At 43.6% G+C, this 13,181-nt stretch overlaps 1 protein-coding gene across 1 annotated transcript in view; it reads right to left on the bottom strand.

Annotated features, from left to right (window-relative positions):
- Positions 1–407: 407 nt before the first annotated feature.
- The window catches only part of LOC145397267 (ionotropic receptor 21a-like), a 49,623-nt gene continuing 36,849 nt past the window's right edge, over positions 408–13,181 (bottom strand). Inside the window, exons 5-8 of the mRNA XM_080270464.1 lie at positions 9,433–9,698; positions 1,356–1,493; positions 954–1,140; positions 408–653 (exon numbers count right to left, since the gene is read on the bottom strand). Of these exons, the coding sequence (XP_080126590.1) occupies positions 408–653; positions 954–1,140; positions 1,356–1,493; positions 9,433–9,698 (837 nt within the window). The remainder of the gene's footprint in view (positions 654–953; positions 1,141–1,355; positions 1,494–9,432; positions 9,699–13,181) is intronic.

The raw sequence follows: 13,181 nt of genomic DNA, 5'->3' as shown, positions 1-13,181 counted from the left end.
ATTAAATTGGCCGTTGCCTCCACCAGCCGATTTTCAACTTCGGGGAAGGTCTTGCAGTGAAGGGATGGAAATGTCTAGATTATAACTCCTTTACTACGGCAGTACCGCCTATGCTGACTATAACTGTCTCAAAGTAAGAGGAATATAAGGCGTCATCCTTTTGTGCGAGTAACCCCCTTACGAGTACTTATTTAATTCTAATTTCTAGATACTGCCAGGCGATTCTGTTCTGTATAGAAGAAATTTTCCCATTTGAAGGGATTGATAAAGCTATAATAGTAACCCATTCACTACTACATATCATTATCAGGTTGAATAAAATTATCTGGAAACTTCGAAGAATATAATAAAGACCTATCAGACAGGAGTTAATGTATCAGAAGAGCTTTTATCAGTTGAGCTACTAGCTAAAATGCATTAGGTAGCTGAATTTCTACAAGGAATAGTAATATTGAAGTAGCCATTCCGACAGCGAAGAGGACGATGGGTCCCAACAGCTGTGAAAGGGTGAGTGGCCTGTGGGTGTCACTCGAGTCTGGCTCATCCTGGTCATCTACCACCTCACCGCGTAACTCAGCCTCCCTCCGTCTCACTTGACTCTCCTTCCGAGCCAGCTCCAGTATGTTTGCATTCCACTTGTCGTACAAACCTGCCTGGAATGTGAAATGTTTTAAAAGTTCAATATTTCTTAGGAATAACGTTCTAACATGGACAAGTTATATATCTTGGCATCCAGTAATTTAAAAAAAAAAATATTATAACATATCCTGTAGTTATTATTTTGGAATTAAGGATAAAGGGATATCGTTAGGCCAAGGGAATTACACCTTTGCCTATGTTTCAATATATATTAAAGGTTTAGAGCCATATAGGTGAATATTAATTACACACACACACACACACACACACACACACACACACACACACACACACACACACACACACACACACACCGTGATAACTGAGGTAATGTGTCTGTCCAGCTGGGGTTGGTACGGTGCATCGTGTGGGATGGGCCAGCCGGACAGTCCTGGCAACAGCTTCTCTCTGGCGATGTAGACACTGGTGGTGCCGTCAGCCCTCGTGAAGTGGTCAGCGATGTCCTGCTGCATCTTGTGGATGGTCTCCATGTGAGCCTGGCTGGAGCGAAAACACTAAAGCGATTACAGCAACAATTAAATAGCAAGAGTTAGGATATATTTTCAAACCTCTTCATGACGACTCTTCATATTCTTGTTACCTCTAGATGACTGCATTCAGTTTTCTGGTCCGGCAAGACTGAGTATGACCTTTAAAAACGACGAACTATAATACATCTAATACAAAATACGGGAGAAAGAGCTCTGATTACTCACTTCTTATGCAGTGCCTCCCTGAGACCTTCAACAGTGTCCAAGCCCGGCGCCAACAGGTCCGCCACACGTGTAAATAGAGGTGAACCTGATTGCCTGAAGTACTCGACAAAGGCATCTCCCCACGGCATCACAGTCATTCTATAAGGAAATATATGGTGAAATTCCATATATTCTAATGAATTAGAGATGCGTTGTAATCTCTTATGTGAGAAGTACAAGGCCTGCAATGATGATGACATGAACATATGTATTTTCTAAAATATTACCTAAGGAACATATTTAAATTCAAGTTGTGTTAGACGAGTTAACTCGGCTAAAAGCGAGTCAGTAGGAGCCTGAGTGTTTTACGGTCACCATAAACTCTCATGGCTGGAAGAGATAATTACCACTGGAAATGATGCAGTCAGCAGTTAAAACAAATGCATGCGTATGATTATTCTGGATCAGTAATAGTAAAGGGAGGTAGGACAAAGCGGATGTAAGGGAGTGTTAAATGAAGATGGGTTAAACAGAACAGAATTGGTCCACGACGCAGTCATAGAAAAAATTAAAGAGAATCTAAAACTAAGAGTGTAGAAGACAAAGCTCCGACAAATTCTGTCGCACAGAGCAGAAACGTGGGAACGAAGAAGGGTTAGGAAATACTGAAAAGAACAAGAATGAGAATGACTTAATAGAACATGAGAATTTTCTTGGGGAAGCAGCAACGAAATGGGGATAAATGGAATAGGGCAGGAGCTGCCGTTATCACAAATAAAGCCAAGGGAACTTGATTAAATTGGTTTTGACATGCAGTGAGGAAGGAGATCCAGTGAGCACTGGGTGGGAGAGAGCTAGTGAGGGCAGAGATGGTTGAGCATGGAACAACGATTGTGGAGCAGAGATGAAAAGAAAAGGACATGCGGAAGCTGGGATTCACAGAAGTGGAATGGGAGATGACAAGACTTCATGGAACCGATAAATGGGTGGGCGACTCTGAGCGCGGATAAGACAATGAAGAAAATGTCAAATGACCAACAATGAAGAAACACATGCAGTAGCCCTAAATATTTCCAAAGATTTTGACATAGTGTGGCACCGTTCCCTGCTATCCAAACTCCCTCACTATGGCCTGTGATCTTTTGTTCCACTAATTTCTTCATACCTTATGAAATGAAAGATAAAAAGTGCATGATGTAAATTCCAATTTCCACTCGGTTAATGCCGGCGTGCCACAAGGATCAGTCCTGCCTCGAACCCTATCCCTAACTCATACTAATGATCTCTAGTCTATCACTCACAATCTCCTTCACTCCTGTGTAGATGACTCAACACTTCACAGTTCCTTCACACTTAAACACCCAGTCACAGAATTTGATACCTTTAACTCCCAACTCAGTACAGCAGTCTCTATAAATCAAGACTTACCTAAAATCACTGAATGGGGACAAAATATCAATGTCTCATCAAATATTACGAAATCCAAATATATCCAGTTTACTAACAGGCAGATAATACCTGATTCCTATATTACCGTCAATGAAACCAACATTCTTATCTCTAAAAATATTGAAATCCTCATTGTTTCACTTGCCAGTACCCTCAGTTGACCTCCCATATAAGATCACATGCTAAAATCATTTCAGAGGAACTTTTAATATTATAAAGAATCCAAAATTTCTTCACTGATGATCACTTAGCTATAATTTACAAGAGGCATGTGCGCTCTTAGCTCGAAAACTGCTCTCCCATGTGGAGTGGATGTTAAAGTTTTGCTAAAACAGTGGGACAAAATTCAAAACAATTAACAACCCAGCAATTACAAACTAACTACTTCACCCCTACAAGAAAGACGGAATGTTGCCTCCATTGCATTGTTTTACAGATACTTTTATTACAAATGATCAGCTGATTTTCATCCATTGACCAACCTCTCCACGTTTTCCCCATGCTGCTTGGGCATCTTGTAACACTCATGACTGGATTGTCACACTGCCATTTTGCAGACCTTCTATCTATCAGAATTCTTTTATTCACAGAACTGTTCCTCTTTGGAACTCGCTTCCCCAGAATAATTTTTCCCCAAACTTCAAACTACAACAGTTCATATTCTACTGCAACAGACTTTTCATAAGCGAAGAACACCTGTAATCTGATGTTCGAATATTTTTTTTTAAATTTAATTTGTTTCTATTTACTATTTTCATTTTCTGTAAATGGAAGGGAAAGAAATGAAGGATGTTGGTAAAATAAGGGTAGTAATTAAGAACATTAATGTGACAACAGAAGAAAGCCTGTTGCACAGTAGTGCTGTGATCCTCACTCAAACGAATAAAATGTTCTGATTTTGTTGGAAGGACACCTAATGAATCAGGAGAGAGAAGAGCTGTTATGAGTTATTTGAAAGGACTGAGTGGACTAGTGGAGTGATAGACAGAGGAGGAGGTGGAGTAAAATAGATGTGCTGAAAATTGTGGAAGTACCTTACGATTTTTTTATCTGCGAAGAAAACGGTGAATGAAAGATTGTTGAAGAGGGAGTATGTGAATGAGGTGGAGGGGGAGGGGGATACCAAGGATAAAATGGATGGATGAAGTGGAGAGGTATATGAATGTGGGAGGTGTGAGATGGGGCAAGGAGCGCGGCCGGATTTACCAGTAGGCCAAGTAGGCCATTGGCCTAAGGCCCATTGGTATCTGGGGGCCCACTGAAACTAATTTGTCGCACTGTGTGCCAGCGTATAACCTTGTTTCAAGTTTACACCGAGTATTTCATTATATAATATATTCACAGCCATAAGGGCCCGGGTAAAATAAGTATGAGGCCCGCAATATGGGGCCCCTGTACAACAAGTATAGGCCCGCGGTGGTCTTCAACCGATGGGCCATGGGGTGGTTCTCAGTGGGCCACGGACTAAGCCCTATAGAATAGGATAAAACAAAAGCAAGTAAAATAATTACAGTAATATATATATATATATATACAGTAATCCCTCCAATATCCAATATAATAGAGCCAAAGGCATGTCTGGATAGTAATCCGGATATTGGGCCCCAGCCTCCTGGACTTGTACTTATGGACCCTAACTCAGAAAAACACCTATACAACTCCCTCTGGACATGCATAGCACCTATTTAAGACCCAAATCACACCAATGAGGGACATAAAAGACTGAAATAAATGCAAAAGAACCATAAAATGAGGTTTTAGAGGTAGGTTTATACAATATTAAACATTCTGGTTACTTACAAGTCCCTGCCTCTTGGACTGGTAGTTATGGACTCGAACCTAGCCTAACTCAGAAAAACACCTCCCTACTGCACATGCATAGCACCTAAGACACTACATATTCACACCAAAAAGGGACATAAAAGAGTGAAATGAGGTATTTGAGGTAAGTATAGTATGGAAAATACAGTACAGTACAATATGAAACATTCTGGGCACTTACAGCAAGTCCCTGGCCATCTCGGTGAATAACCTGCCTCCTCTCAGACTCACAGTAAGAAGGAGTTCCTGAAGCACTTGCAGTACACTGTTCATGAAGTTTTGCACAGAACTTAGTCATTTGCACTCAGAATTCCATTCTCTTAACACTGTGCACGCTTGTCCTACTTGTGCTCAATTGTATCTTAATAAGTGTTGCACTCTGCACTTAAAGTCTTTCCACTCATAAAACCATTTTCTAAACAAAACACACTCTAGTTAATTTACGTTACATTGACAGTCCATTAAATCTTTGTCTTTTCACTCAGAACTCAAATTCCTTAACACTATGCACTGTTTTTTTTTTCACTGCACAACACTGTAAATTCCCGTGTGGTCTAGTGGAGAAGTTCTTGGCGTCTAATCACTGTCAGAGTCTGACAGTAGCATATGCAGGTGACGTAGGGGTGCGTCGCTGGGTCGTGGTGATGGTGTACCTACTGCAGACGACTCTGAAGAGAGGAGCAAACTCACGTCGAGTGGTGACTCCACCGTGCCTTGATGTGCTGGGCTGTGGCTCGGAGCATGAGGGCCTGTCTTGGTGAGGCAATGGAGTGGAGCCAGGGCTGGGCACAGCGGGGGTCATAGGCCTGAAAAAGCTGTCAATGGTTGATTGACACAAGGAACGACGATTTTGATGATTAACGATGCGCTGCCTGAAAGTGTGCACGTCCTCCACAAGTCCCAAGACCCCATCTCCCTGTCGCAGTCCAGGTGCTCCAGGCAGTCCAGAATGAACTCTAGGTGTTCCCGGAGTGCGCTCAGCTTGGGAATGGCTGGAGTAGTGTCATGCTGAGAGGAGTCCACATCATCGTCGCCGTCCTCATCAGAATCTTCAAGCTGGGTACTGACACCTGCAACTGAAGATGCCATCTCAATATCAGACAATGTCTGATACCCAGGATCGCCCTCGTCGTCATCCAACCACTCACGCACTTCGTCCACATCAACATCGTCCCCATGCGCACGTAGATGTGCATGGAAGTCATTCATGTCAAAACCTAGGAAATCGTGCTCCACATCCGTTCCGAGAAGCAGAAGAGACCAACCATTTTCTGGAGTCTTGACAGGGTTTTCCTTCTATGCACTGGCCCAGTTGTAGATGGCAGACTTGATGTTGTAGCGGCGAAGGTTTTCCAAAGTCCGCTGGCCTCATGTGTCCTGTCCCTCCCTGCACTTATCCTCGTCCTCAAGAACAACCATCACCTCGTCCAGGAACTTCCGGCGGTACAGCCTCTTCGTTGCCACAATCATTCCTTGGTCCATTGATTGGATGAGAGCAATAATATTAGGTGGCAGAAACATGCACCTAATGCGCCCATTCTCAGCCACCAATTCCTTGTCGCATGGGTGGGCAGGTGCATTGTCGAGGAGAAGGAGGGCCTTTACCTGGTCACGTGGGATTCCCAGTTTCTCCATCTGGTATTGGATGACCTCCTTGACGAAATGGCGGTGGAACCAGTCTTTGAAGATCTGGGCTGTGAACCATGCCTTCAAGGAATAGTACCAGACGACAGGAAGGACATCCATCACCCCATGAAGACACCGAGGCTGCTTTGAACGGAAACAATAACGGGCTTGAGCCGGTGCATGCCGTTAGCATTGGCACAACACAAATCGGATATCTGTTGCTTGCAGAGCTTGCCGCCAGGTACACTCTTCTCCGTCTCCTCGGCTAGAGTGTTCGTAGGCAAAGAGCGATAGAATAAACCAGTTTCATCAGCGTTGTAGACTTGACCGAGAGTGAGGCCCTCCCTGTCGATCAAGCACTTCACCTTGTGCCGAAACTTGTCTGCTCCATCCTCGCTGGTGTCCAAAGTTTCACCATGAGACTTACGGTTGGTAAGGCCATGTCGTAACTTGAATGCGAAGAGCCAACCTTCGGATGCCTTGAAGTCTAGGGCGTCGTAAAGCCTTGCGAACTTCTCAGCAGCAGCCTTCAGCTCTGTGCCATGCACCATCACACCAGCGCATGTTGCTGTTGATACCAAATCAACGTAGAGCAGTTGACTTCTGCATACTTTGGAGTATACATCGCCTTCCTCTCCACGTTGTGTTTGCTTTTTGAAGAGAAGTCAGCCGTGTACTGCATGAGTTTGTTGCGGGATCTCTTGATATCAAACAAAATAGATTGGGCCAGGTTGAATTCACGGAGGATGCGTGAGGTAGACCATCCCGCATCCACCTTGTCCAATATCTCCCTCTTCTTCTCCAGAGTCAAAACCACTCTCTTCCTCTTCTCAGGCATAGGGGCCATCATCACACACATGAAGGAGAGGCACGAGAGCAGCAGGAGAGCCTGCAACAAGTAAGACACATGGGTGGCCATGACGACGAGCGTGCACACACAACAAGAGACTGGCGGTAAGTGGGGAGGATGCAGGGGCACTCTAGCAGACATCAGCAGAACAACACACCAGAACACAGCTGGCCCGCGCCACACGCACCAACTTCAAATTACAGGCGGGAAAACATCAGATTTTTTTTTTTTTTTTTTGCGGGTTTTGGCCCATTTTGGGAATATTGGATCCCGGGATGAAAATGTCCGGTTATTGGGGATGTCTGGAAAATGGGTGTCCGGATATTACAGGGATTACTGTATGTATATTATTTATATATATATATATATATATATATATATATATATATATATATATGTAATTGAATATTGATACATGCAAACATTTCTATAAATCTTGGGGCCTACTGATGAGTTTAGCCTGGAGCCCACAAGTTGGTAAATCTGGCCCTGAAGGAGTGCTTCGTGGCTGAGGAGAGAATGAAACGGTTCCATTGTGCTTGTTGCCATTCACTTTAGGATCAAGGCATCTTCCAGAGATAGATAAATAGATAGTATTCCACATGCATAAATATAATTATCTATGAAGTATAGATGGAAGGTGAGAGAGATAGTGTTCCACATGCATAAATATAATTAAATTCACTATGAAGCATAGATGGAGAGTGAGAATGATGATCCATACTCGTTTGGGCTTGTCCCACATATCATTCAGGGAGATGTCCTGTTTATAATCAATCATTTGTTTGTATGTCAGTAACTTAAGAAAATAATTCCTCACCACTCTTGTATGATCCAATTCAAGAATAAGGAACATTAAGTTTCTTGATCTTCAACTAAAGGCCAAGAAATTGAATGAATTATAGTGCTGGGAAGTACTTTGAGCTCGTTTGACCATGTGTGGTGGATGGAAAATGAGAGACCGACATGAAGAGTGTATGTAAATGATGAGGAGGATAGGAAGAGGAGACCATAGATGAGATGAGAGAATGGAGTGGAGAAACGGGGTGTAAGATTTGGAATGAGGGCAGCCAAGCAGCGGAGGACCAGGCTAAATGGGAGGCGATTTATTTGTGGCCACACCTTACAGAATTAAGGCGCCTGGCAGTACACAGACAGACATTTCATGATGTATTAACTGACCTTAGCGCGGATTATTGTAGTCACAGACGTTTTCACAAATTATTGTGGCCATAGGTTGACATGATCATCCTTCCCATCCTCTTTATAAAAACTGATTAGGATTATGAAAACGTTCTTAGTTGAAGTACAGACAAAATTACCACGCCTACGATATCATTTAACCAACTTTCTCTTGGCTGTGTTCACCAATTCCTGTATTGTCTCTGGTCGTTGTGAGTAATTGGTCTATTGCGAGTTTTGGGCTACAGGGAAGTTAAAAAAATCGACGACGATCATTTTTGTACAGTCAGAATTAATAGCATTTAAAATAAATAAATAACGTATGAGAATGGTTTTGACAAAATGTCAGATACTTGCTGCATGAAGTTATGAATCGTTTTAACTATATATAAGAATGAAAAGTAGTTTCTCAAATTATGAAAGGATGGAAGGTCTTTCGCGTTCTACTCTTCCTATTTACGGGTAAGTCGAATGATAACAGTGCAAAGCTATACCTGACATTATGCCAAAGCTATATTCACATGATATTTTTTTTTTCTAGTGTAAGCGTGATTTGCACTAATATTATGAAAATTAGTATTGTCGATATGTTCTACTTCTTTGTAGCCCAAAACTCGCAAGTGGCCAACTGGCTAGAGTGAGAGGCAATAAGCACACCTCCATAGCCAGTACCCGGCACTAATTTGACCTCCGCCCAGACCAACATCATTGTCCTTAGGGAGTTATGTGTTGGCTGTCCATGAAGTGCACACATACCACTAACACTTATGTTCGGACAGAAACTTAATATTGTTTCAGCTGATGGCAAAAGATTATATACAGCTGGCAGTGAGACATGGGAGCTTATTAATAATAAGAGATGTGGGAGTGGGGTTCAGATGCTGATAAAGCACTTTTAACAGTGTTAAGAGCTTTTCTTATCGAATGAGTTTGCCAAATCCTCGATTGTTTCTATACATGTAGGGTACCTGGGCAGAATATGTTCAACATATCGACTGTGTTTACCTAATCGAGCTCGATTGTCGTCATTAGTAGAGGGTGGTTGGGTAGCATGAGGGTGACAAAAGGCAAACCTCCTTAACTCACTTGCCTACTGTGTTTACGAAATCCTTTATTGTAGAGGGTATTTGGGTGGGTGAGGGGGTGAATAAGTGATCCTGTGTAACTTACTTATTGACTGTGTTTACCAAATCCTCTGTCGTTTCTATTCTTGGAGGGTATGTAGGCAGAGTGAGGGAGGCGATAAGCGACCCTTTGTAGGCAGTAACCAAGATGAATGATGCGACCATCCAAGCCAGCAATAGAGTTCTCAGTGAGTCTTGTCTTGGCAGCCTCTCCAAAACCCACTGGTCCATCAGTATTGCTAACACAGTGTTTGCACAGTCCACTCCAGACACACTTCTAACTTTCCCAATATGGGCCACAATACGCATCATCTGAGGGTAACCAACAATTAATGCGAGAATAATGTGCTACATAATTAAGCAATAACGGAAATTGAGACAGGGCATCCTTAGAGAATGGAAATCAGTAAAACTGATACTTATGTGAAATGTTTAATTTGGATGTCTGTGTATGTTCTTGGTTCATTTATTTCATTCTTAGTTAAGCCTTCAGCTAGGAAATGCAGAGTTTTCCCTAATAATCAAGATGTGGTGCTACAGTCATTACTTATGTGCAAAAACTATAAGCGGATATAGAGTATATCTTTTAATTAATGATCGCAAAGTTAAAGCGATAGCACGACATTGTGGTTTAAAAACTGTACTTTCATAATAAAGGTGTGTGCAGTGTCAGGCTCATCTTTTACGGCTGTGGTCAGGAAGTTTGTATATATATATATATATATATATATATATATATATATATATATATATATATATATATATATATTGTGTGTGTGTATACGTTTCCTTATAGAACCAGATAAATTGGTTCAGATACTGAAACAAACAATTACATCTGATGATTTTCTAGGCGCTTTGCATGTGCTCCTATTAGTGGACGATACTGTCATCATTGGTACATAACGTGAGATGTGTGTGAAAAAGTTAGATATGGTGTTGATGTATTGTAATGAGTATGGAATTGCACAGCATGAAAGAAAACGAAGTTTTTCTTCATAAACCACAACGACAATGATAAAGCTATGTTGACGATTCGAGATAATCAAATACGTTTCTGTCAAAGGTATTTGTCCTTGAGTTGCTTGGCTTACCGATACAGGAAAAATGGATGATGTGATGAAGCTACACGAAGCATTAGGGGAAACTGTAAAGAATGATTTTGCCGAGTTTTGTTCTACTAATACAAATATGCGATACTGTTACAAGTGAATAGTATTCGAAGCAACTGTAACATCATCCCTGCTGTACAGGACTGAGATTTGGTTGATAAATAATTATAAAGGTATAAGAAGATATGCCATATTGTTGTAAGTGAACAGTATTCGATGCAGTTGTAACATCATTGTTGCAAGTGAACAGTATTCGATGCAGCTGTAACATCAGCTGCATCGAACAGGACTGAGATTTGGATTACAAATAATTTTAAAGATATAACAAGATAATAAAAAAAAATAGTGAAATGCTTACTTAGAGTGAGAAACAAGTACTAACCAATATACTGGGGGAGGCAGTGGCTCAATCGGTAGAGACGTGGCCTGCGGTTCTACCGGACCCAGGTTCAAATCCCCGCTGGGACAGGGAACAGTTTAAGGATTTGAATTTCATGTAAAGCAGACTTTACCGATCTACCAGAAGAACCGCCGACATGTCGTAAAAATATCCCCTCTAATACCAATACACCAGTCCTGTATGAGACAGCCCTAGCATGTATTCAATACGGACGGTGGGTGTTAGCACCGAAGTGGTGACATGTAGAGGTGTATGATATGTAGGAGGACTACTGGGCCTTGGGAGCAGGCTGTGAAGCCTACGCACAGAGTCGAGGACATAAAAAAAAAAAATCTATTTGAATCAGTAATAGCCTACCCCTTGTACAATTTTTGATAACCAGAAACAGCAAACATTTCATGGAGTCTAAACTTTGGATACCTGATAATGAAGAACTTTTTCATTTTAGTTGCTATACCTGTGTCGAGAGCCAAATAGATATTTTCCACGTGACATCACAGGTCATGTGACTTTTGTTTACGACGCCATACTGGACGGCAAATTGTTGGACGTCTAGAGAGAGAGAATTGCAGATTCCACAATGGTATTCCACTGTTATGCCTTTGGCTGTAGGACATGGTAGAAAAGTGGAAGTGGGGTAAACTTCTGCCGGTGTCCAGCCAATGAGGAAAGGCAACCGAAGTGGATAGCTGCCGTGAAGAGGGAGAACTGGCAGCTGACGGCCTACACCCGACTCTGTAGCAGGCATTTCATATCAGGTGAGCCACCCCCACCCCCTCCAACCCCACCCCCATCCGCCCAACTGCCACCCAACCACCTCACACACACTCCCACCCCACCTACACACCCCCACCACCCTCCCACTGCCACCCCAACTCCCCCAACGCCACCCCCACCTCACCACCGTCCCCCACCACCCCTCACTCCAATCCCCTAACAACCCCCTACCGCCACTTTCTAACCCCCACACCCCCATACCGCACGCCCTCTTACTTCCCTCCACAAGCCCCCCAGCTGCCCACACCCAACCCCTTTCCCCTCCACCCCCTACCCATCCCACCCCATACCACCCATCCCCAACTCCCCCACCCCCTCACCCCCACACCCCCACCCCACTGTCATTCAAACTCCCCACCATCCCTCCACCTCCTTCCCCCACTCCCATGCCTCCATCCTCCACTCATTCATCAACTGCTCAATTCCCAGTGTATACAATCCCACCCCCTTTGGCCCCAAATCAATAATTTACTGATTACCAAGGTGATTTACATGTACTGTATGTCCATTCCAGCTAGATATATTACACATATTTACCTTGAGGGATGCCCCGGTGAACTTCTATGGGGTGTTCACCAAACAGTGATGAATATCGCCATATCTGAGATATGGTTTTGATCTCCCGTGATTGAAACGGGTGAATTTCACCCTAAATATGGTGCAAGTGTCCAGCCTCAAACACTTTATCTTGTTTCTGTACAGATCTTGGTGGCACTGGTCCAGATTTCTGCATATATCAGACAGTTCAATCTCTGACAGCCCTGTCTGGACAGCCACTACTACGAGTAGTTTGCCATTCAATATGGAGCCATAAACAAAACCACATGATTTGTGACGTCATTGGAAAAAGTCTATAAGATCTTTTCCACGTGATGTCACGGGTCATGTGACTTTTGTTTATGACACCATACTGGATGGCAAATTGTTGGACGTCTAGAGAGAGAGAATTGCAGATTCCACAATGGTATTCCACTGTTATGCCTTTGGCTGTAAGACATGGCAGAAAAGTGGAAGTGGAGTAAACTTCTGCCGGTGTCCAGCCAATGAGGAAAGGCAACCGAAGTGGATAGCTGCCATGAAGAGGGAGAACTGGCAGCCGACCGCCTACACCCCATTCTGTAGCAGGCATTTCATATCAGGTGATCCACCCTCACCCCCTCCAACCCTACCCCCATCCCTCAACTGCCACCCAACCACCTCGCACCCCCCCATCCCACCTACACACCCCCATCACCCTCCCACTGTCACCCCAACTCCCCCACCGCAACCCCCACCCCACCACCTTCCCCATCACCCCTCACTCCCACCCCCCAACAACCCCCTACCCCCACTTTCGAACCCCCACCACCACACCCCACACCCCAACTCCCCTCCACAAGCCCTTCAGCCGCCCACATCCCCCCACCACCCAACGCCCTTCCCCTCCACCCCCTACCTGTTCCACCCCTTACCACAGATCCCAAACTCTCCCCCACACCCCACCCTCAAACCAACCCTAATCCCCCC

Source organism: Coenobita brevimanus, chromosome 40, assembly GCF_032717465.1.
Source record: "Coenobita brevimanus isolate Jiangsu-jjx chromosome 40, ASM3271746v2, whole genome shotgun sequence".
NCBI classification, from domain to species: Eukaryota; Metazoa; Arthropoda; class Malacostraca; order Decapoda; family Coenobitidae; genus Coenobita; species Coenobita brevimanus.
This window is presented reverse-complemented; position numbering and strand designations above follow the sequence as displayed.